Source organism: Mustela lutreola, chromosome 11 (genome assembly GCF_030435805.1).
Source record: "Mustela lutreola isolate mMusLut2 chromosome 11, mMusLut2.pri, whole genome shotgun sequence".
Classification (NCBI taxonomy): domain Eukaryota; kingdom Metazoa; phylum Chordata; class Mammalia; order Carnivora; family Mustelidae; genus Mustela; species Mustela lutreola.
Genome location: NC_081300.1, coordinates 2,308,817 through 2,333,685, shown reverse-complemented (window position 1 = coordinate 2,333,685; position 24,869 = coordinate 2,308,817). Strand labels below are relative to the sequence as shown.

Below are 24,869 nucleotides of genomic sequence, written 5' to 3'. Positions count from 1 at the left end.
CATCTTTGCGTTGCTGGGGCGCGCATTCTGCAGACCAGAACAAAGATAAAAGAAGACACCACACAAGTATCATTAAAAGTTTATTATTTTATTTCGATATCGACCGACGGCGTGTTGTTTCCACGAGGCCCCCACCATCCCCGTGCTTGCTGTCTGGGGCGGCCGCGCACAAAGATCCCTTGGCCGACTGCCGGCTCGAAGACGTAGAGCGTGTGTGTGTGTGCGTGTGTGTGCATGTGTGTCAGGAAGTGTGGAGGTTTTGTTTCTGAAACTTTGTTCCTTGTTCCCCCGTAACCCTCTCATCATGGAGGCTATGGGTTAATAGACATTACATTACGCCCACACCGGGCATCGGAATTAGGACAGGGTTACGTTGGTGCATTGACTACTCCTCATCTTCGTTCTAAGGGCGGATGACGCCGGTGTGGCTCCTTGGAAGGCCTCTAAGACGCAGCTAAAATCAAACGGTGGGTCAGTGTGTTACGAGGGGGCACAGGAAAGGTGAGCTCGAGTTAGAAAAGACACGATTTAGAGGAGCCCCGTCTCCGCTCGCAGGGCCAGCCAGGCCCGGCCCCCACGACGTCCGGCCCCGCCACTCGGGACGCGGGCCCTCCGAAGCCCGTGGCCACGCGCGTCCGAGTCGGGATGCCGGCTGACGGAGGTCATCTGTCCACGAGGTTAGTATCTGCCATGCACACTGCCGTGAGGAGCACCGCCGGTCACCTCCCACGTGACCAGGGTGACGCCGCCAGGCCACCCAGAAAACTTCTCCAGTCCCACTCTGAGACGAGCGTCTCCCTGGACCCTCCTGCTGGGCTCTGGGGGGGAAACAGGCTGTTCGTAGAAGCCACTCTGGCTCCTGCCGTGCCATCACCTAATTTCCAAGAAGATCCTGTTTCCCGCTGGGGCCGAGGCCCAGCCCAGCTCCGCTTCCTTGTCCCCTCGCAACCGCGCCTGAGACCCGCCAACCGGGGGTGGTGGGCAGCCGCCGCCTGCAGGCGCCCTCCGCGCCCACCCCATGGGACTCTCCCAGCTGCCCGCCCGCGCTGCACGTACTGAAAGCCCCCTGTGCCGTCCGACTGCTCATCCTGGAGGGAGAGTGAGTGTGTGTTAGGAGGTGAGCCGGGGTCGGGGAGAGAAACCAAAGGAAACAAAGGAAGCTCGGATCAGCAGTCCTCACCGCCCCGCACGCGTCCCTGTGTCCACAGCGGTGTCGCACGGCAGCACCTGCGAAGCCTGGGGAAGCAGCATCAGCAAAGCCAGTCCGAGGGAGGAGGGTGAGCTCGGAGGTGCGCCCCTGCCCCTGGGCCGCCAGCGTCTGGGCCACGCCGGGCGGAGGGGGCTCCGGGCACGCACTCTCTTCGGACACAAAGTCACCGCTGACCATCTGTCTGTCTCCTCTCTTCTCGGCCGATGGCCAGAACCGCAGGGCGCGGCGCGCCTGGCCCACCGTGTGCGCAGCTCAACAGGCGTTAGGCAGGGGGTGTCGGCTACACGTGGGGAACGGATGTGGACGGTATTAAATTCGTAAGGCAGTTGTATTAAGAAGCTGAGGACAGGATTCAGGGACCCCTGGGGAGGGCTTCAGCGTCTCGCCATGGGGGATCCAGAACGACTGTCTCTTCCTCCCTGAGAAGAGGAAACACACAATTAGACAACATGCGTGGGGCCAGGGCCTCTGCTCCCGCTGTGGGATCCTGCAGTGGGACCCCCGCTTGAGGACCATCTCGCCTGGCTCTGAGGCCGGGGCTCTGGTTGCCCGTGTCTCAGCACCCTGAGCTCGCGCGAGCTCGCCCGATGTGCCGGGATCCTAGGAGAAGCTCCTGGGCCGCCTGCCCAGGACCCAGAAAGCTGGCACCCACATCATGTATGGGGGGCGGCGACCGAGAGGCCCCCGGAAGCAAGGTGCCTGTGAAAGCACACATCACCAGATGCCGCCTGCGCCCTGGACACCACCCGGGGCGCAGCACGGCCGCCACCCTGGGCAGCGAGCTCGGCGACGGAAGCCTAGCGCCGGCGACGCCCCCTCCTGTGCCCCGTGCACAGAGGAGACCACAGCTCGGATCTGTTGGGCTAGGGCTATTTCCAAAAGGCCCTCTACATTGTTAAACAGCTGCTTTGTGGGGTTTTAGTTTCCTCGGTGAGAACGTTTACGGGACTCCAGCCCCTGGAGTACCTGGCGAGCCCCCGGGAGCGGCAGGGCCGTTGGCCCGGCTGGCCTTCCACAACCCGGCCCTCAGTGCTGCCCTCCGGGGGAGCCCAGAGCACGTCCGCACGAGCCTCCCCGCTTTCTGAGCCCCAAAATTCACCTGCGCGGCTCCCCGGCAAGTGCAGTCTCATTCTGAAAGGGTCGGACCTGCTTCCTAGAACAGAGGCCATCCACCCACCAGCCTGTGCACTACTGTCCCGTGAGACAGCATTTCACTGCCCCGGGGCTCCGTCTGAGCGCAGGACAACGGTGGGCATCCAGTGTTATTTCTATGACTGTGCCTGCTCCTAGCCAGTCCCCACTGTGGTGGAAGAAGACACCAGCCCGGGAGGCGGAGTCTCCCGAGGAGCCAGAGCACAGCCCTGTTGAATGACGCCCCATGGCCACGCAGCCAGCGGCGGAGTCAGGGTCCCACCCAGCAGCCCTGCCGGGCGGGTCGCAGGCGCTCCTCCCTGCCGGGTTCTCCGCACATTCGAGCAGGTCGATGCCAGCAGCAGGTTGGCCCTGGGCTCAGCCGAGTGGACGGGCTGGACCATGAGCAGGAGGTTGGCCTGAGGCCGTGTCTGGGGCAGGAAGGAAGGGGACCTGCGGGAAGGCCGTGCGTTCCGGCCCTGCCTTCCCCAGCCCCGTGTGGGAAACTCAAAGCTGTGCATGTGCAAAGAAGAAACTGGTAATATTTCAATGCAGTTCCCTAATGATTCAGAGAAAGGCAGGTTTCCAAGCAGTTCCCAGCCCACGGGGCGGACCATCCGCGGCAACGGCACCCCCATCTGTACTGGGGAACCTCCGTCCGCACTCACTGGGGAACCTCCGTCCGCACTCACTGGGGAACCTCCGTCCGCACTCACTGTCTTGGAGCCCTTCTCCCCTCTGGAGGGAGTTTTCAATCGACAGTACCACGTGCGTGGGCTCAGTCAGCCCTGCGACCGCGGCTGGCCAGTTCGTGGACATTTCGTATAGTAAACTCTCATGAAAGCCACAGTCACGGAATTTGATAAACTGAAGTTTCCCTTGAATCCCACGGAAGCTTTACAATTTCTAAACTACTTTGTACAGACAGACATGTAGGAAACACAGAACCGAGTGAAAACGAATGGGCCTCGCAGGCTTGTGTCTGTCACCCACGATGAACGTGCTGGACAGGGACACGGCTGGTCCGCTCGACCCGCAAGCTTCTTGCCCAGGCGGGCGAGATCCGCACACATGACCCCATGATCACTGGGGTCACAGACCCAACTATTCCACCATAAATGGTAAGACGTGATGTGTTAGGGGGCTGATTAGAAAGCGCCCTAGTGCAGATTAGAGACCTCCTGTCAAGGGTGACCGGGGCTGAGGGACCTCGTGCGTAGCTGCCTGAGGCTGAGCCTGAACTGGGGGAGACCGGGGGCCTGCGGGAGGCACAGGTCCTGCCTTCCGGCGGCCGGATCTCCAGCATGATACCGCCAAGCCGCGCACAGCAGAGCCTTTTAGTGTTAAATCAAGTTGTCTACTGTGACCCCAGCGGGTGGTCTGAGGACAGGGGAGCCGAGGAGACGCTCCTGTTCTTATCTGTGACCCAGAACCCCCAGACGTGCAATTTCCATGGAAACGCACAGCTCCCCCAGGATGTGCCCGCTGGCCTGAAGACAAGTGGTGACGAAGCTTTCACGGGGCGGTAAGAATCCACGACGTGTCTGTCTGCGGGGCGGGGACACAGCCGGCAGACAGGGTGTGCGGCAGTGCCCAGGCTAACGTCCCCTCCGACTGGGGTGTCTCGTCTTTCCCCGCCTGCGGCGGTGTCAAACCCTCCCCCAGGAAGGACAAACAGGCAATCTCTCCCGAGTTACTTTCTCCTGACAGGGCTGCGGGCTCCCTGGGCCTCACGCCTTCACGGACGTCTTTCCTGCCCTAACACAGGAACCCCGCCCTGCATGTGCTGGCGTCTGCCTTCCCCGTGACGCTTCTTGAAGTCGGTGGAAGGAAGGAAGGTTCCTTGCAAGGAACCGTGGCTGTTGTTTGGAACCAGCTCTCTGGCCATGAGGCACGGAAGCCTGCGGCCTCGTGTGGATTCACGGCAAGGGGAAACAGCAGCTCGGTTGTTACTCTAACGAGGAAGTACGTGGGAATGTGGACTCAGACAGCGGTGCCCGTGGCCGTCCGCCTGTGGGCGCCCCGTCCACTGATGCACAGCACTCCCTCGAGCCTCAAGTCAGCCTGGGGACTGTCCTGGACTGTGCGGAAGGTGCGATGTGTCCCCATGGGGCATGGGGCATCCCTGTCCCCTTCCAGCTGTGAGCCCCGAGGTGTGGGCTCTTGCAGGGACCTCAGGTCCACTGCCAAGACCCCAGATGGAGGCTTCAGAAACCCCAGCCCCGTCTAGGCTGGTCTCTGCCAGCGGCTCACAGCTGGCCTTTCAGCGTGAACACCCGTGTCGTCAGGTGTCAGGGGACCCAAGTGATGCAGCCTTCTGGGGGTCCCAGGGCCTTCTGTGTGGGGGACCCCTTCCCTGTCTGACCTGTCTCCTCCGGGGCCTCTGCTTCCTCCAGTGTGGGCTTGTCCCCAGCTGTGTGACCGGCTCCTCGACCCTGGCCCATAAAGCCTTATCTGGCCCCTCCTGGAGCCATGGGCAGCCATCCAGGGGACCTGCCTTGTCCCAGGGGCACTCATTCCAACCGCGTTCTGTCCCCCACCACGAGAACATGCTCTCTACACACCCCTCGCAAAGAGCACACGGTGATGCACGGCAAGCACCCCTCCGTGGAGTGAGCCTGACCTCAGACAGACAGGGCGCCGGGGCAGCCACGGGCCCCCGACCATGAGCACCGCCAGCCTGGGCTCTCAGCCTATGTCCATCTGAGGCCTCTGCCCCCGGGGACGGCGGCTGCTTATGGGCGGCCCCGTGCCCGAGGCTGTCGGGCGATCAGGGTCCAGGTAGTTCCAGCCCCTGAGGACGGCGTCCTGCAGGTCCTATGCGGAGCTCTGGGGGAGCCTGGGATCCCTGGAGGTTCCCTGGCCCGCGAGTGTCCGGGAATGAGTGGAGGCCAGCGGGCCCCTCCGCACACCGCGAAGCCAACCTCGGGCTCGACCAACGCCAAGACGGGCGGCCAGCCGGAAGCCAGAGGGCCCACCCCACGTGCTGTCCGCACACGCCTTCTCACGCCCCGTTCAGGGGCCCGGGCCTACCAAGCTCACACCTGACCACGGCCGTGGGGCCGGCGACCACAGTGTCCATATCAGGCAGCCCCCATGGGTTCCCGGGACCTCTGGCCGCCTGATCACTGACCTCCCCCGGCCCCTTGGCTCCTGCTCCCTTTCTCGGGGGTCCAAGATCTGAGGCCTCGGCACCAAGGGCTTCCAGACACGGTCAGTGCCCACAGCCACCCCTGCTTCCGCAGGGCGCGGCAGAGCCTCGATTGGGACCCCTCACGTATCCTCGAAGTCCCCAAGGGAGCCTGGGCCACCCCTGCAGACATGTCTGGGTCCCTGGGCCAGCCTGGCAGGTGAACTGCACAGGAACAGTGTGTGAAGTCTGGCCCCCCCACCCCGCCCCTGCCCCACTACACTGCCCCGTCCCTGGTCCTGCCCCTGTCCACCCACAGAGCATCCCTGAAGTCAGAAGGGTCACAAGGGTTACATTACCAGCTTGAAGATTTTGGAGAGCGTGCCCTGGGCGTCATGGGCCCCCTTGAGCCCCTTGTGAGCTGGGGCTCGGCGTCCGTAGCCAAATCCTGGCTTCTGCCCCTCACCTCCCTGCAAGAGACCAGACAGCACTCAGGGCGGCCTTGCGGGGCAGGGATGGGCTGCGGGGCGGGGACGGCCGCCGCTCGGCCGAGACCCAGGGCCGAGCTCCGCGCTGCTGTGTTGGTCCAGCCCGGGCTGCCGTGCGTTGGGAGATGGGTGCCCAAACTCTCTCAGAGAAAGATCGGAGCCGGGGCCCGCTCCACCGTGTGGCTCTCAAGACAAGAGCAGCAAGGTTGAGCTAACCCCGGTGAACAGACTTTGCTCTCTGCTTGCAGGAAGGGCGCACCCGGCCAGCCCTAGGCCCCAGGGGCCACTTTCCTGGGACTGAAGCCGCGGGAGGCCAGGCGCCAGGGCTGCAGGAGACCCTGCCTGCTTCTCCGGGTAGACTCCTCACGTCAGGCCCCTCCTGCGGCGGCCTGCAGGGTCTGGAGCCTTGGCCTTAGCACAATTTGAGGCCTTAGTTTTCTAAAGCGGAAGGAGAAGCTTCGGATTGTCTGGCCTGGATGACCCGGCACCCGCTCCCTCGGCCATGGCTTTGGTGCCCTGAGAGCGGGTGTGTGCGCCCCACTGGGGGCCCGGGATCTGGGCTGGTCGGGAAGGAGGGAAGGGGGCAGGTCCGGCCAGCAAGCCGTGTCCCTGCCACCGTACACCAGGGCACAGCCGCAGGCACCCCGCAGCCTGGACGGAGCCCTGGCTCTCTGCTCCCTCGCCGTGCGACCTCGGGCAACTGTCAAAGCCACCCTGAGCCTCAGTTTCCTCATTTATAAAACGGGGTTGGGGTGACTGGGCGGGTTCTGCAAGGTCACGGGCGCGCCGTCTCGCAAGGTCACGGACGCGCCGTCCTGCCGGCAGAGCCCGTGAGCTCGGGCACGCGCTCGCCGCTGTTTCGGGAGAGGCCGCGCCCGGCCTACCGGGGCCAGCAGCCCCCGCGCACTCAGGGAAGGAAGAAATTCCCCGCGTGGCACAGAGCAGGGCCGGTGATTGCTGACGTATCGGGACACCCGCATCCCAGACTCGTCTACTTTCAGAGCTATTTTACTTTCAAATGGGACGCTCCCCCACGGACACAAGGAAGGAGTTGGGGGGTTCGGGCAGTGCTGACACAGGGAGGCCAGTGTGGGCAGAATGAGGATCCCCAGGCTCGTGTGCCATGTCACGTGGGTGCCAAGCAGGCTGGGGGTTTTCGGATGAGGCTGCTGCCTGCCCCGTGGCTCTGTCTTCACAGACAGGCTCTGGGAGTTCAGGTTCTCCGGCAGGACACGGAGGATCACTCGGGTCTGCGCCTGACAATCTAGTCAACGAAATAAACCTGGCGGAGCCCCGGACCCCTCTGCCTCGCCGAGGGTCCCTGCCGCACGCAGGTGCGTCCGGGCCGGAGGGAACAGGGATCCGTGTGGGTCCCCCGTATCCTAAAGGTGGTGGAGGCCAGTGGAGGGCGGGCTGCCCTGGGGTCCAGAGGTTCCTGTGGACGCGCTCGCTCTGGGACGTCCCACGGAAGGACAGGCCACGGCCAAGCATGCAGGGGCCACGTGCAGACACACGACGCGGCAGGACACCACGCCTCGCACGCCGGTGTCACATTCTCCTGTCTCGCTTGCTTTTCTCCAACTAGGAACTTCAGAGAACAAAACTCAAGGGTGGGTTTCCAGATTAAATGACCTGCTTGACTTTTTGTCCTTTCGACTTCTTGGTTGCTTCTATCCTTGGAGAACCTGGAATTTACCAAGAAATGTTTGACAGTTTAGAAGAAGCACGAGTGACTTCCGCACCCTCCAGGCAGGAAGGCCGTCCTGTAGCTCGAGAAAACGGACCCACGAGCAAATGAATGAGCCGGATTTGCTTTGGAAAAAAGAGAAACGGAGTGAAGATTAGTAGGCCCCACCACGGAGACGCAGAGGGGAGCAAAGGCCTGTCCGGTTAGCTGCCGGGTGAAGCGGGCGCCGCATGCCCTCTGGGGGAAGGGCTTCCTCCCTGCCTCGCACTTTCTCCGGGACGGCTGACTCCACATCCTGCCCAAGCGTCCAGGCCTAGAAAGTCAGGAGGCAGACCAAGGGGTCACCAAAACAAGAGCTCCTTCCCCAGTTCCTCTCGGTCTCCTGCGGGCACAGAGAGTCCGACGTCAATCACGGCGAGGCCCATCCCACCTGCTGCCTACACGCTCCGCCCCTTTTGGCAGAGTCTTTCACATCATTCAGAAAAGGCCCAAATACATGTGCATAAAGCGTTCCAGCAAAGTCCACGTAAGAACGCGCTGGGGCCACGCACGAGCCTTACGGAACCCCCACCCTGCTCGGCGGGCCTCCCCGTCCTGCGCCCCTCCCCGCTCACGGGTCTCGCCTCCCTGCTTTCTCTTCCGAACGTCGTTCATCCGTGTGTGATGCCCATGAACCGAGCCACGGATGTGCCCGCCCTGCACTCGGGACTCGGGCTGGGCGTCCAGCGTGCATGAGGTCCTGGCCTATAGGTCATGGTTATTCTCCCATTTTATCCCGCAGACGGCAGCCGGGGCCAAGGAAGAGCGATTACTCCTAACCAGCGTCTACAGGTTTGGTTAGCACACGCCGACAGGCATTTTCAGCTGGCTTAGACACCACCACGTGTCTCTGGTGTCTAGAAAGTAAGCCGGCTGGCCTTTAAAATCGTGGAGGGCACTTGGTTCCCGGTGCTCCTCAGACGACATTCCTGGATGCTGAGAGCTAGGTAGGCTGTGGTTATCGCTACTCCTGGTCTCGGGGCTTCATTAGACCGTGTGACAGGCCAAGGGTCAGCCTGGGGGCCGGGCTGGGGGTCTGGAGAGCCCGCCGGGCACAGGCCTCCCTGGCCGGCCCCGTGGGGACCGGTATCCCCCGCCTGTGCTGGAAGGAGGTCGAGAACTTTCTCAGGCACGGAGCCGCCTGGTCCGGCGCGGAAGCAGAGACCTGTGCCTCGCCGCGCGGTCGGAGGCGGGGGCCCTGGGTTCCCCTCAGGAGGAGAAGGTGGCCCTCGATGGCATGGGCCCTGGGCCTGGTGAGGAAGAAGGGGAGCCTCGTGGGGCGGGACGCAGATGCCGGGCAGCTGTGAGGAGCAGAAGGGAGAGGGAGCCGCGCGGACACGCCGTGTCACCTACCCAGCTAAATCTGCTGAGAGACAGTCCTCGCCCCTGTGGGAGAGAGAGAGACAGTGACATTGTCATTGAGGCAGGAAGAAAGAAAGTCTTTTAAGAAACAAGCAGCACAGGTCAGGATGGTGCTGACACCCGCCGGTCCCGGGGCGGGGGCGGCTCAGGGCGGAGAGGGGACAGCGAGCTGGGAGCCGGCCCCGCTCTCCGCTCGGTGTTCCGCTGCCTGTGCTACTCGGGGAGGTCAGGCAGCCGTGAGGCCCACCCTCTTTGGGGTACATTTAAGGATTTCAGGGAAGGTCTCCAGGCGGATTGACAAATAAGAACCATGTTCCAAGGTCTTACCTTTCCTTGCGACGGAGGAGGTGTGCGTGGTGTCACCTACAAAGATACACAGAGGCCAGTGAGCGGGGGCGGGCGCTTCCCTCCCGCACGGAGCCTCCTGCCCTCACCTGCTGGCTCTCGACCAGCCCCGGGGGAGTGGGGGTGGCCCGGAGCCCTGGGGCCTGAGCAGTCGTCGCTCCCGGCCCGCCTCCCCACTCTCCTCCTTCACGGAGACCATAGGGCCCGGGACGCCAAGGCCAGGCCGTTTGCAGAACACTCAGAAAGCGTTCAGAGAAGGCCAGGAGGCTCCGTGAGCAGCACCGGTCCATCCCACCGAGGTCCCTGCACGCGCGTGCTGCCCCCGGGGGGTCACGGTGACCCTCCCTTTGCTAAGGTCCTTTCTCAGGGTTGGAGGAAGAGTGTGGCCGATACTCAGGAGTGTTCTTGGGCCTGGGGCTCACTTGGCAAACACTCACTTGTTAACATGCAAAACACCCTCTTAAAATGTCTGTGGCACAAAACATTTAGGATTGGAAGCTTGTGGTTTTGTTTTTGTTTTTCAGTCTTTATTTTTGAGAGCACTCTTAGGTTTCTAGAAAGAATGCACAGAAATTAGAGCGTTGCCACGGCTGCCCTCTTGTCCTGCACACTGTCCTCCTGTCTGTTACCACCTTGCACGCGTGTGGTTTGTGCATTACAAGCAGGAACCGAGGCAGATGCACTTCCATGAAGCGAGTCAGAGCTCACAGTGAGGGTGTTCGTTCGGTGGGTTTGCTCCCGTGCGTGAGGTCAGGGGTCTGCCACCGCCGTATCACACACGGTAGGTCCACTGCCCCATCTGTCCCCGTCCCCTCCCTGTCCGCAAACCCTGACAACCGTTCCTCTGCATCTTGCTAATCTTTTTCCCTCCAGAGTTTTCCCAAGCCTGCGTTTTTCAAGTGCGTGTCTCATAGTACTTTAGTCTCAAAAGGAGTGAGTTCTTCCCTAGAACACAGAATTCAGTAAGTGGTAGGTAAAGTCTGGACCTTGTGACCAGCTTCTAGGGTTGAGCTCCCATGGCCAACCTCACCCTGAGGAGGAGGGAGGCATCATGGGGGATATACTCACGTTCCTTGTGGGAAGAGACTTGGGCCCCCATGGATTAGAGCTCGGGGACATCTGGGGATAGACTCTGGTCCTCTCATATTAGAAGCAGGGTCATCTGGGGATAGACTCAGTCCCCCATGGATTAGAGCTCAGGGTCATTTGGGATATACTCGGGTCTATTGTGGATTAGAGTTTAGGGTAATCTAGGGATATACTTGGGCCCCTCATAGATTACAGTTCAGAGTCATTTGGGGATATACTCTAATTCCATGGATTAGAGCTCAGGGTCATCTGGGGACATACTCAGATCCTTGCATGCTTGGAGCTCAAGGTCATCTGGGATATACTTAGGCATCCCATGTCTTAGAGCTCAGCATCATCTGGGGATATACTTAGGTGCCCATGGATTAGAGCCCAGGGTCATTTGGGATATACTCAGGTCCCTTTATGATTAGAGCTCAGGATCATCTGGGGATAGACTCAGGTACCCTGTGGATTAGAGTCAGGGTCATCTGGGGACATACTCAGGTCCCTGCATGCTTAGAGCTCAAGGTCATCTGGGGATATACTTAGGCGTCCCATGTATTAGAGCTCAACATCATCTGGGGATATACTTAGGTGCCCATAGATTAGAGCCTAGGGTCCTTTGGGATATACTCAGGTCCCTTTATGATTAGAGCTCAGGATCATCTGGGATATACTTAGGTGCCCCAGGATTAGAGCTCAGGATCATCTGGGATATACTCAGGTCTCTTCATGATTAGAGTCAGGGTCATGTGGGGATAGACTCGGGTACCCTGTGGATTAGAGTCAGGGTCATCTGGGGACATACTCAGGTCCCTGCATGCTTAGAGCTCAAGGTCATCTGGGATATACTTAGGCATCCCGTGTATTAGAGCTTAGCATCATCTGGGGATATACTTAGGTGCCCATAGATTAGAGCCCAGGGTCATTTGGGATATACTCAGGTCCCTTTACGATTAGAGCTCAGGATCATCTCGGATATACTCAGGTCCCTTCATGGTTAGAGTCAGGGTCATGTGGGGATAGACTCTGGTCCCCTGTGGATTGAATTCAGGGTCATGTGGAGACAGACTCCAGTCCATGGATGAGGCCGTGAGCGGGCACCTGCTGCCCCCCAGGCTTGATTCTCCCGCCGCCTGCCGCTCACAGTGGTATGGGAGCACTTACAATGTTCTTGAAGAAGTGCACTACGGGGTTCTCATCTTGGGGCCGGCCGTGCTGCGGCTTCTGAGGCAGGGAGCCGTAGTGGGCAGTTCTCGCTGCGTGATGTCCATCCTGAAAGAGAGGGCGTGGGGAGCTGGGTCAGGTCCCACCCTCCGCTCTGGCCTCCCTGGGAGGCCTCTCTCCTCTCCTGGAAATGCACCTGGTTTCTTTAGGGTCGGGACTTTGTGCTGGGATGTGGCTGCCGTGACTCAGGATGCTCCTGGGGCCCACAGGGGAACAGCAGCCTCTCTGACTTTACCAGGGGTATCTCCATCACAGACCCGGCCCTGGGTCCCCCAGAGTCACAGCACAGGAAAGGGAAGGGGATGTGGCCGTGGGTCCACTGAAGACGGGCGCGGGGTGAGTTGAGTGCTACGAGAAAGCTGTCACTTCCCTGAGCTTCTGCCGCGGATAAAGGAGAACACGCAGGGACTCATGGCAAAAACCCCCAGCATGAGCTCTGAAGGGGGTGCCTCACGCGAACTGGCCTCCGTTTCTCAAAACCAGTGCCCCAGGTCACAGCACTGGCACCCGCCCGGGTTGGGACGACCGCTTCCTCATCTTGAGCCGAGGGAAGGCAGTGGGCAGCAGCGCCCAGCCCTTCCCAGCTCCGGAAGTGCTGCAGAGGTGACGTGGAACGTGGCGGAGGGAGCGAGGCCCACCAGCCCCCATGCGCCCCTGCACCGTGGGCTGAGCGTGGCCCGCCCACTGAGCGCTCAGGGAGGCAAGCTTGTGGAACCGACCCTGGGGCGTCCCTCCCGCTGGCCCAGTGACATGCACGGGGAGGAACATGAGGGAGATGAGAGCCAGGGGAGCCTCTCTGGGGCTGGTCAGGCATCAGACGACCGGGGCACTTCCCTTACACGGGCTGGGTCCCTGGAGCGTCTCCCGTCCTTCCTCAGCTCTGTGCAGCCTGCGTGAGGCCGAGCCCTTCTTCAAGAGACACTTCGCCTCTAAGGAGTCTACCGCCTCCAGAATTTTAGGGCTTCGGTGGGCCTCACCTAACCAGTGACTGTCGTACCCTGGCTGGACTCTGTTTGGAGGCACGGGTGCACGCGCCCAGCACCCACGGTTGGGGACCTGCCGGCTGACCCCAGATGTCTGTTTTCTTGCCTCGGACCCCCAGGTCTGCAGCTCCGTGGTCACTCTTGCCTCCAGGAATGCGTCTTGTCTCTCGCCAGTGCCTCGCCGGCATCCGCCCCCTTCCCAGGATTGACGCTAAAACAGAAGCTGGCTGAGCTCTTCCTCTGCTTATTCCCTTTCCAGCCAGGACGCATCTGCACACCCGGTGGTCCTCTCCCGCTGCACCTCCGACCAGCCCCCACTTTGGCTTTACTAAACAGAGCACGTTTTCTCTGGCCGAAGGACTGCTGTGAACCCACCCAACTCCCAGCAACGCAGTGTGCGTGCTGCTTCCTGAGTGCAGGTCTTTGTTCTGACAGCGCGGCCGCCTCGCTGTGCTGTGGACACGTTCCCCACGCGTGGCCGGCCTCTGCGCCACGGGGATCCTGCTCCCTGCCTCTGGGGAGGGCCGTGTGCGCTCTCGGCCCGGCCCCCGCGCCGGCGCTCCTTCCTCTGCCCTCTGCTCCAGTCACTTGGCAGGGGTGTCCCGTGAAGAGCCGGCTCCAGCTCACCCTGCAGACCTGGGGGGTCGTTAGCCTCCCGCACTGCTCGCCCATGAGCACCCTGAGTGTGCAGTGCCAGCGGCTGGCCAGGGGCCCGGCCGCTCAGGTCTGCCCCAGCACTGCCGGGGAGGTCCAGGGAGCCCAGGGGCACTGAGCCTGGAGGTGTGACCACAGCAGGGAGCGAGCCGAGGGGTTCTGTTACTGCTGAAACCCCTGAGCCTTCGCGTTGTAACCGCTCTCCACTGACGCCACAGCGACCCCAGTGACCCAGTCCCCCGCCGACCCTCGTCCTGCAGCCCGTCTCCAGCGTCTGGCCTCACCGGCCGGCCACACTCAACGCGTGCGCCCACCTCGTGTGCTCCCCTGCCAGGACGAGCGGGCATGAAATCAAGAATTAAAAAGCAGAACAGATGAGCCAGGAAATGACTTAAATTAGTTACTTTAGGACAAACATCTTTTCAGTGTCTCACACGTCCTGCAGGTGGTCATTCTCAAGATACCGTCCTATCGGCCTGGATGGAGGTGGTCGGCTTAGCCCCGCGCACCCCGCTCCTCTCCTGTGTTCACGCACTGTCCCCCTGCGCGCCCAAGACCGGGTTCTGGGTCAGGGATGCGCCTCACACCTGTAACGGACACGCCTGCGGTTAGAGAAACGCCTCACACTTTACACAGAGGTTTTCACAGACGTGACTGGTAAGTCCTGGGACGCGGCTCTCGGACGACTCAGACGTGCTCGTGTTGTGAGCAAGACACGGAGGTGTTACACAGGCGTTGTTAGCACGCCTGCTCTGAACGCTGCAAGACAAATGATGTATTTTGTGATTTTTGCGATGAAGACATTGGTCGCCAATGTTCTGAGGGAAGCATCATTTAAAGGAGGCGTGAAGCTGGCCAATCGCATTTGGGCTCTGGGAGCACAGCATCAGGGGTCAGCGCCGCTCATGGAAAGGCTGGTGGGTGTGTTTATTCAGAACCCGCGGCATGGAACTGAGCACGCGGCATGCGTGAACCGTGTGTTGGACTGACGTGCTGAGGCGCAGAGACCCTCTAATATAGAGCTCACACACGGCGTCCGGCTGGAACCACGCTTCCTCCGTCACACGCATGGCGAAGCCCAAGCACGGACTTGACCTGGACGCCTGGCTGCAAACCGACGGCCGCGTGGGGAATCCGAGGTCGTCCCCTGATTCCAACAGCATCATTCTATCTGTCGCGCCCCCGGCACCTTCTACACGCTGCGCAATGAAGAGTCAGCAAAAACAGCAAAATCTGAAAACACTACCGCGCACAACAGCATCAGAGAAAGAAACCGTTAGTATAAATGTGGGAAACACAGAGGGGGTCTCTATGCTAAACACCGTGAGGGTCTGGGGAAGAGAGCAGAGACCCGAGCCAGCAGGCAGACGTCCGTGCCGCCCGCGGACGGCAAGGCTCAGCGCCGCAAAAGTGTCTGCTCTCCCCAGACAGCCGACGTCCTGGAGCCCCTTCCAAAGTCCCAGCGGGGTTTTGTTGAGCTACAGACAAGCTGTTTCTGAGACTGCAACAGAAATGCCAAGGGACCAAAATGGCCCAGCGATTGTGGGAAAGAAGAATAAAGCTCGAGGACATGCCTTGATTTCCAGGTTTCTGTATGGTGCATGTAAGGAAGGGAGTGTGGTGTTAGACGGGGACAGACACGGATCGGCGAGCCCTGTGTCCAGAAACCGGCTCAGCAATGTGACCTGCTGGTTTCTGAGGAAGGTGAAGACGCAAAGACTGTTCAGGAGTCTTTTCAAAAAATGGTTTTGGGACAACCATGTCTCCATATTTAAAAAAAAAAAAAAAAGAACCTCAACCCAATGACTCACCTTATCCAAAAAGGAACTCAAAATGGACTATAGGTTTTTATCAACAATGTAAAACTGCACAGATTTAGTAGAAAGCATAGTTCTTAGACACGACATCCAAGGAATGGCCCATAAAATTTAAAAACTTTGGTTTTGCAAAAGACACTGTTAAGAGAATGAAAAGTCAGGCTACAGCCTAAAGAAAATATGTGCAAAACACGCATCTGACAAAGCCCCTGAAACCAGGATATGGAAGGAGCTCTCAAAACTCAACAGTTAAAAAACAACCCGTTCAAAATGACGGCCCAGACACGGAGTCGATGCGGCGTGGGACACAGCAGGGGCGTGAAAGGCTGCTTGACATCGTCAGCCACTAGGAAAATGTAGCCCAAAGCCACAAGAAGATAGCACAGTGGGCGAAATTTAAAATACTGACAATACTAAGTGTTGACAAGGGTGGGGGGCACAGGGAGCGCTCTTGCACCGCTGGTAAGAATGCAAAATGGAACAGGCCTCTGTCAAGCACGCTGGCAGCTTCTTCTAAAGTTAACCATTTACTTCCCGTAGGACCCAGCAGCCCTGCTCCCTGCTTTGAAGGGTAGAAGGCAAACAGTATTTCTCGAACTTATTTATTATTATTATTCTTTTTTTTGGTAATGAATATATTGGCCAAGAATTTGAGAGAAATAGTAATTTCAATCTTAAATGAAAACTCATGTTCATTAAAAAAAAAAAAAAAAAAACCAAACCTGTCCACGAGTGTTTATTAGCAGCTCAATTCCTGAAGATCAGTCATCGGCCCAAACAGCCCAAACGTTCCTCAGTGAGAGGAAAGGCGGACGGAACGGCAGCAGGAAGACCCGACAAGCGTGATACCTGTGGGGACTCAGAGGCCTCTCCATAGTGTCACGCCGAGTGGAAGAAGCCACTCCGAGACTTCCGGGATGTTCTTCTCACAATTCAGCCACGGCGGGGAGCGGAGTGGCAGTCGCCAGGGCGCAGGATGGGTGAGGGGAGCCTGTGGTGTGGGTCCGACGGGAACGCGGGGGGTGGCTCTGGGCTGAAGGGTCCTCACTGTGCTGGCAGCCACACAGAAGGCCACAGAAGGCCACAGGCGTTAAAATTCACAGAACTGCACAGAGAAAGCGCATCTGTGTCTCTGTAGATTAGGACCTAAACTGGACCACGGCCATTAGCAGGGTCTGTCTTTATGAAGCCGAGGGTCGAAGACGACCCTGTGTCATCAGCAGGACTGTCCGGCCGGAGGCCTGTGTCCGTGAGTCTGGCCGTCCCTCCAGATGCACCAGGCTCCCGTTTCCCTGCCCCTGGCCCCTGGTGCCCACCACCTCCTTTGTGTCTCCGTGGATGTAACTGTCCCAGGCACCTCGCAGGGGCGGGCTGGTGGATCCTGCCGTGTCTGGCTGCCGGCAGCCCTGCCCTCTGAGGCTCACCGTGTGGAGTAGCCGCCACGATCCCCTTCCTAGATCACTCGGGCTGGATGACGTTCTGTCACATGGACACATCCCTTTGGTTGGTCCGTTCCTCCATCGAGGGCACCTGGGGGGCTGCCCCCTTCTGGCTTCTGTGCTGAGCCCCCAGCTTGTCCACATCTGGCAATGCTTCTGACAACCGGCAGAAGGGGTGCTCAGACCCCCAGCGGCTCGGAGGGAAGCTGTCGGGCAGGGAGAACGCATAGGGTGGCCAAGTACGAGGCTAGCGCCATGCGCAGGCCGGTCTGCCCTGCTGAAAGGAGCGGCCCACCCACGGCTGGAGGGGCCACAGGGCCCTCCCCTAGGGAAGTGTCTGGGGCTGACGGTCGGGTCAGGTCAGAGCAGGGCTGGCGTCTGCCCGTGCAGCAGCAGGAGCCCCTGGCAGGCCTGGGGAGGCATTTCCAAAAACACTGGGGTTGTGGTTATTGGTTAAATTTTACAGTTCATGGGACGTGGGTACTTAGACTTCTCTCATACAGCACGGGAAGGAAGGGGCTCATGTGCTGGGCTGGGAGACACGGGGAGGACGCTGTGTCCGGAGGAAGCACTGGCAGGAGGGAAGAGGGGCAGGTCCCGGGGCACGAGGTGACCTGTCAGCCCCGCAGACCAGCTGCGGCCAGGCCAGGCGGACGGGCGCGAGGCTGTGGCCTGGTCACTTGTGGGGTTCCCCCTCCGTCCCTCCTCGGTCTTCAGCCTCTGCCCCACACATACTGGTGGCGGATGGAGTCCCCTGCCAGAGGCCCACTGGACGGGGCCCCCGACAGAAGGGGTCTTCTTCCTTAGTTTGTTGTTGTTTTTCTTCTTTTTCTGTTCTTTTTTTTTAGCTCTCAACACGGGCGCAATCCCACGACCCTGAAATCAAGACGTGAGCCAAGACCAAGAGTCAGATGCTTCCTTGACGGAGCCACGCAGGCGCTCAAACGCTTAGTGAGTTTTCAGGACGCAGAGTTAGTGATTCTCCGATGAAGCACTTCTGTGTCCACTCAGGTTGAAGAAGGAAGCCAAGGTTAACAGTTCGCCCTCATCTGTCCGGACGGGTGTGTCTCGCCACGTCGGTCCCAGGCTCGTTTCCTGCGGAGGTTAGGAGGCAGAGGGGGTGTCCCTAGGTCAGCAGGATGAGCCGGGACGAGGGGCAGCAGCTCCCTGCGGGGCCGAGGGCTGTCGGAGCCCGGGAGCCCGTCCACCCCGCGGCAGGCCGTGTCCACACGTACAGCTGACCATTTCTGCACGAGCGAGATTTGAAAAAATTAATCTGCTTATTTCTTCATGAAAGTTTTTGCGCCAATGAGAAAACACAAGCTTGTTATATAGAAAAGTCAAAATCTGAAAGGTTGTAGAAGAAACTCTACCACTTAGGGATGGCCCTGGCTTCTCGATTTGGTGAAACAGTGTCCGGACCCAGCTCTGCGCGCACAAACAGACAAGTGGGCAGGTGCCTTCGGACGGGCTCTCAGCTGGCACAGTATTTATGGCACGACCGGTTACTCTTTCTTTTGGCATCAAGACCAATAAAATGACAACTCCTTGATGGCAAATCAAGTCCCACGCCGTGTGAGGGAAGCCAAGGCACCAAGGGCAACCGTTTCATTAATTTTTAGGGTAAAGTCGTTCCTTGAACCCGAGTCCTTGTATGGCTTTTCGTACCATTTCCCTCCGCTTGAGATAATGCCCGTGGCCAGCAGGGGGAGCGCGTGCACCGGCTTCCAGGCCACGGCCGCGCCGCATCGACCTCAGGAAGGATTTTCACCTGCTCCGGTTTGCCCGAGAGCCAGAGCCGGGCGTCCTAACAGGAGGTTCGTTTTCACCGGACCCGCAGACCCACGGCCACCCACCGGGGAAGGACCCGCGCCTCCGAACGCCGCGGCCGCTGCGTGAACACAGGAGCCCTCCCCAGCGCTCGCACTCGGAGCGGACCAGACACCGACCTACCGGCTCCTTCCCGCGCCGAGGAAGACGCTGCTCCCGTGCAGACAGCGACTATGCGCCGTGCCGGGTTGGCGGTGAGCGAAGAACGGCCGTGGCTCCCACTTACCTCTCCGGAGCCGGCGGAACGTCTGCGAACGAAACCACAGGGAATTCCCGGCCCTCGGCTGCGTCCCCACCTCTGTGCGCGGCCCAGGGGCGCGGGGCTCCGAGACACACCGGGGCGCTCGCCGTTGCCCAAGCACAGCCCAGTGCGCCTCGGGGTCCCTGCCCTCCCCCGGCCCAGGCCTCGCCGTGCTCGCTTTTCTCTTCTGGATGAACGCTCTCGCCCGAGTGCAGGGCAGGAGCGGGAGAGTGGCCGCGTGTCCCTGCACACGCAGCTCGAAGGCAGGGGCTGGACGACCGGCCGGCGCAGGCCACTAGCGGACAGCGGCTACACAGCAGACGGCGGCCGTGTTAGCACCAGTCCTCTGCAGGGGTTTAAACCCAAACTTCAGGATCGCGCGCATCTAGCCCTTTGTCCCTCATGGTTAAGGTCGTCCTAGTGGGGCGATGACCTCGGCTATGTCATAATCTTAGAATCTCTCTCAAACATCCCGGAGGCTGCTCCAGCTCGCTTCCGACAACGCACAGGAACAGCATGTACGTTCCGCCCCTCTACGGTGCACTCATCTGGGGGACACTGCTCCTTCCAACCCGAGTGCGTGCTGGTCTCTGCTCCGTCCTTCCTACGGGACCGAGAAAGAAAGGAGCTCAGGGAGCCGTTCCTACGTGGGCCCCGCCCGTTCTTGAGCTGGTAGTCGAGGCTCCTCGGGGAGCTCAGCGCGGACGGCACTCGTCACACCGGCCCGTGCCCCCACTCCGGGCGCTCAGCCCGAGCACGGGTCCTCAGCAAGGATCTGATCCCGGCACGGAACTCTGGCCGCTGGAGGCACTACGCAGCCGCCTCACTCTGTCCCACGGCCCCGACGCCCCCAGGGCTCGTCTGTCACCCTGTCTTGGAGGGTCCAGATATGGGGTGCCCGGGGCTAACCCCAGGGATGGTTTTCCTCCTGGCGCAGTCCTACGTAGCTAAACCACCCGAGTTCTAGGAATTTCTCTCTGTGTCCCCAAAGGATTCCATTCAAAAAGGGAGAAAGGAAAGCCATCCCACGGGCTTTTACAGTGGATGGTGTGTGATTGTCACGCTCTCCCGCAGCGCTGCTGGGGCAGAAACGCCGCTCCGTTTAACAGGTGTGGAAGCAGGGGGGGGGGGCGCTGGCTCTCCTGACTTTTGGTCCAGGACCCGGGGCAGCAGCCGCCACCCCGAGCCAGATTCATGTGGTTCCACGTGGGGCAGAGGCCGATGTTCCAAACCCAATACTTGGAAGCAGATGAAGAAATCGCAGGCTAGCCATATGACAGAAGGAAAACATTGGAAGGGAGAATGGAGTTTTTTAAAAGTGTAGGATTATTTTATTCTTTAAAAATGTGTAGACTTACCGTACGTCACCTTGTGAAGGTGTGACAGGCTAGAACTACAGATGCTCCTGTACATAAGCAAAAGTAGTATCTGTTGACGGTGTCGTAGGGGCCCGTTAGAGCCCGGAGAGCTGGGGACGCGGCGGCTACCACTCTTCCCGGAAAGATTAGTTCCGACTCATTTTTGGTAAACACGGACAGCTGGGGACAGTGAATGCAAAACAGCGGTGGAAGAGGCGAGATTTTCCAGTTTGGTGATCGTTTTGAAGGATGCATTTCCGAGTCATTAAAGCTAGGGGCCAGTCAGCTCCCACTGAGCCGGGAGATGCCGCAGCTCCCCACGAGCTGCCCGTAAGGGCTGTGCCATCCTGCTCTGTTCGTGGGACTGAAAGCGGCCCCCGCCAGCCAGGAGGGAGACGGACACGTGTCAGAGCTTCTGCCAGTAACCGAAGGGCTGAACGCACAGGACAGCCCTGTGTCCTGCCCCGCCGTCCATGCGGAGGGTTTCACCAGGGCTCCTGAGAGGGACCGAGTAAAGGAAGGTGCATTTTGCTTTTTTGTGCCAGAGAAGTCTTTGATTGGGGCCAATCCTGGGAGATTCCTTTCCAGGGAGCCACGTGGTGAATCTGCGTGACCTGTTTGGGGCCACGGACCACAAGGCGCGGCGAACAGGACAGGATCGCTGGAACGTCTTTCTCCTGGAGCCCAGCCCCAGCACGCTCGCGGGTGACCTCCTCAAGTTTCCTGACCACGAACCGCACACGAAGGAACCCACATACCCTCCCCGCCCCCTCCCCGCTTCACGCTCCTCCCATGGCGGGTAGAGACCCTTCGGGGCCACGGGCAATCTGGTTCCGGTGGCTTATCCTCCTCAAGGACTCCCTGAAGAGGCCGCGGCAGGAGCAGCTTCTCTCCATCCAGCGCTGGCCTTGTCGCTGCCTGCCAGGCCTGTCTCCACCGCAGAACCGCCCGGCCTGCCCCAGCTGCTGAGCCCCCGGGGAAGTACTTCCGAACCAGCAAGTGCGCCGAGGGTTACAAGTTTGGGGAGAAGAGACGGGTCTGACTGTGAGGCGTCTCAGCTGGGACCTCCGGCCCTTTCCGGTCGGGTGTGCCGGGGAGGGGGCCGGGGCAGGGGCGCCCCCATCGGTGCCCCACAAACCCCGTGACTCCCCGGTGTCCGCAGACACCACGGGTGGCCAGACGAGGCTCTCCCGTGGCCTTGGCCACGCTCCTACTTTTGCTCATGTCCGTTTCTCAGACGCAGCCGTGACGCCGGTTTTGCTCAGACTTCAACGTGCCTCAGGAGACGGCGTCGGGGCTATTTTGGGCAAAGTCAAGACGTCCCAGATGTCACAAATGGGGGACATTCTTCTCCGTCTGAAGGGCACATGCAGTGTGTCCTGTGATTTTGTTCCCTGCAAGCTGAAGGATGTGTTCATTTCTGAATTGTTGACTCGAGTGAGGTTAATTAGAGCCCGAGTTTCTTTCTTCAGAGAGAGCTGTGCGGGGCCAACGGCAGTCATTTCTCTATTTCTGGAGGAATTTCAGGCAGACCGTTGATTTAGAGGGAAATTTTAGGTTACCTGGCGCCTGGCCCTACGGTCAGCCTCTTCTCTGATCCCGGAAAGCGAAGCCGCGGGCAGGCTGTGCAGTCTGCGGGCACGGCGGCTGGTGGGCGTGCGGCTGTCCCCGGCGTTCAGTGCGGCGGGGGCCGGCGCCGAGGTCCAGGGCTTTGCCACGAGCAGACGGTGAAAATGCCGGTGACGACGAAGGCTGCCGTCTGCAGGGCCGCAGGGGAGCGCGGGCTCTGACTCCCTCCAGCGGATCGGGAGACGCAGCCCTGCCCCGCAGGGATGCCTCTGCCCCCCTCGGGGGCCATGCAGGGGTCGGAATGACAAGAGGCTGTCCCCCTGGGCACAGAAAGAGACAGCAAGCCCCATGTCACAGCCTGAGGCCCGGGGTCCAACTCCGTCATCCTGGGAGGTGGGAGCGGCAGAGAGGAAGGCCACGGAGGGGAACGGGGTGCCTGTCGGCCTGGAAGTGGCCCTGAGAGGCTCCCAAAGCCACAAATGGCTCTGGTGACCAGGGACTGGTGACCCGGGGCTCCAGAGAGGCAGCAGCGTCCCCGCCCCTCGCCTGGGGAAACCGGCAGCGCTCCCTGAAAGGAAAGAGGCGTCTTCCCCGTGGGGAAGCTCTGCTCCCCCAGAGTCAGGGTGGCTGGCGCAGGGTCTGCAGCCCTTCTGGAATGCAGCCCACCTGATGCTTCCTCGCTGTCTCCAGGGAGGCGGGAGCAGAACCGGACGTCGGCGCACCTCGCGCTGGTCTGTGTCCGCTGCTTCCAGGCACCTGGTGTGCAAAGACCTCGGTGAGTCTGACGGGCACAGGAGGCTCTTTGAGTGTAAATGTTAAGCGAATGTCACAACGGGCCTAGACACCAAAACGATGGCCCCAGTGTCTTGTCTTGGAATCCAGTCGTCTCTACACCGAAAGCGGGTGAGCAGGTCAGGGCTGTGGGGTCGGGAGCGTTCTCTTCGGAAGGACAAGACAAGTTGCCGTGGGTTGTGCAGTAGGTGAGGGCCTTGGCCCCCAGCTCAGTGGCGGTGGGAAGGAGCCCTCAGGGGCAGAGCGGAGCGCTGGGCCCCCGGGGGAGAGGCCAGGCCACCCGTCTCTGCCGGCATGCTCCCTGAGGAGCCTGGTCTCTCTGGGGGCCCACGGCCAGACCCACGGCGTCCACCAGATGTGCGGCCACGGGGCTCATGCACCTCCGGCCAGAGCCAGAGTTCGGCAAACGGGAGGCTCTGACTCAGGAGACAAGGGGGCTGGGCACGGCGTCTTCGGAGGCTGGAGACGGGGTTTCCGTCTCCCCTGCACACAGACCGAGCTCTCGCAGGCCCAGCATACCCGAAGGCATCTCGATTGCTGCTGGTGAGACCTGAGTCCCGGGCAGCACCTGCAGATGTCCCCGGACGCGCTGCACCCGGTCTTCAGAGAACAGGTCTTCATCTGTCACTTACTGTGTGGTCGAGAAGCTGAGGCCTGGAAGCAGGAACGCACCCGCCCCCCACCTCCACCCCACGGCCAGAGGCAGTGACAGGCTGACTGACGGGGAGCCGGAGGCGCCTGGGGCCCTGGGTGTCTGTCCGGAGGCTCTCAGGTGTCGCATGGCTGAAAGGCAGGGCACACCAGACGTAGAGGGGCCCAGGGCTGAGGGGGAGCATGGGTTCCCCACGGTGTGGTCAGCACAGAAGGCCACTTTCACTGCTGTTGGTGCTCTTCCGGTGAGGAAAGGGAGCCCCACAGTCCAAGCCAAGCCGCAGCCCGTGTCTCTGATTCTAACTCAGCTCTGGTCCGTGGCGCGAGGTGTCTTGGCTCCTTGGCACTCTGGAGTGAGAGCGTGGGGGCTGCCTGGGTCTCTCCAGCCAGGGAGGCCTGGATGAAGTGTCCTTCAGCCTCTAAGAGACTAGGAGCCAGGGGCCGTTGGGGTGGACGCTGTCCTACTGCTGCTCCTCACTGGCTCCCAGGACTCAGGGGGAGGCCACGCAGGGAGGGTCGGCCACGGGACCGAGTGTCCTGCTTGAGGCTCGGCATACCCACAGCATTCTGCTTCACGTGGTCCCCCGAGATGGGGACCCCATGGAGGGAGATGGGGCCAGGGGCGCAGAGCAGGACACACAAGATGAGAGAATTTGGTATTTTCCTAGGGGCCTGCCCTGCAGCACTCTGCTCTCCGTCCATCTCTCCCCTGGAATTCTCACCTCTGCAGCTGGCCTTTGGGTTCCCGAAGATGACGCCACCTGCCTGCATGGGCTCCCTCTCCCACCTGCAGCGTCCCCTTCCACCCCTAGAAAAGCTGAGCTCTGGCAGTTCCAGGACACTGTTGGGTCCCCTGGCATCAGAGAGTTCCTGGTGCGGAGTTGGCTCGTGGAAGCCACCGACAACGGTGGAACCCATGTGTCCTTTGATGGTTACTCTGATGTCACGCTGGCTGGCGCTTTCCTAGCTTTCCTGGTGGATTTGCAGAGAGAGGCAGAGAGACCCAGGGGATACAGGGAGGAGGAGGAGTGTTCTGGAAGGTCAGGGCACGGAGTGTCTGCTCGGCATTGCTCACGGCCTGGAGTCCCTAAATCCAGGGGAGGGGCAGCGGTTTGGGCTGAGGGCTGGAGTCAGCAGCTGTTATCTCCCCCGCAAGCCTGTTTCAAGAGCCCTTTGCCCCAGACTCTCAGACAGGTGCACTCTGAAGCCATTTAGTGCAGCAAGCCCCCGCGGTCTTGCCCACAGCAGGTGCCATGAGGTCTACTCTCTGGTCCATGTGACCAGCCTCTTGACTGTTCCCCAAGTTCTTGCGGTTCCCAAGTTGCTGGAGGAACCCCAAGATGGGGTTCTGTTCTTGACGGTTCCCAAGTTGCTGGAGGAAGACGTTCCAAATAATCAGAAGCTCTTGCTCAGAGAGGACAGAAGACCCTGATTTATTGATTCTCTCCATTTAAGAACAGCGTGGAAGTGCCACTCCCTGCAAGAGGGAGTTTCTGGGGTTCCCAGACCCGACCTGCCTGCCCTCCGGGCACCCCTGACACAGGGCGCCTCCTGGAAGGAGCTGTGCACGGTGGGGACGGGTCTCATGGACCACCGAGGCCCTCGGAGGGTCTGCACGGTGAGGAGTTGGGGAGCCCACTGGCTTGGCTGTGTGCCAGCTTTGCCCCTGGTTTCAACTCGGGCTCTGGGTTGGATGTCCTGTCGCTCCGCGAACACGCGTGCACCGCACCCACACCCACACAGCTGCCCGGCACCGGGCGTGTTTCCACATTCTCGAGGATGTCCCTGTAAGCCAGTCCAAGTCCCATTTGGGGTCCCCACTAGCTACGGGCTGTCCGTAAATGA

General features: G+C 60.5%; 1 protein-coding gene across 4 annotated transcripts in view; it reads right to left on the bottom strand.

Moving 5' to 3' along the window:
* Positions 1 to 67: 67 nt before the first annotated feature.
* The window catches only part of MBP (myelin basic protein), a 100,604-nt gene continuing 75,802 nt past the window's right edge, over positions 68 to 24,869 (bottom strand). For 2 of the 4 annotated variants that reach the window (XM_059140779.1, XM_059140781.1), the window contains 5 exons: positions 11,631 to 11,738; positions 9,375 to 9,410; positions 9,039 to 9,071; positions 5,831 to 5,941; positions 68 to 1,629 (listed from right to left, as the gene is read on the bottom strand). In XM_059140779.1, the coding sequence (XP_058996762.1) occupies positions 1,585 to 1,629; positions 5,831 to 5,941; positions 9,039 to 9,071; positions 9,375 to 9,410; positions 11,631 to 11,738 (333 nt within the window). In that variant the 3' untranslated portion in view covers positions 68 to 1,584. The remainder of the gene's footprint in view (positions 1,630 to 5,830; positions 5,942 to 9,038; positions 9,072 to 9,374; positions 9,411 to 11,630; positions 11,739 to 24,869) is intronic. The other 2 variants (XM_059140780.1, XM_059140782.1) reach the window with 1 other exon arrangement.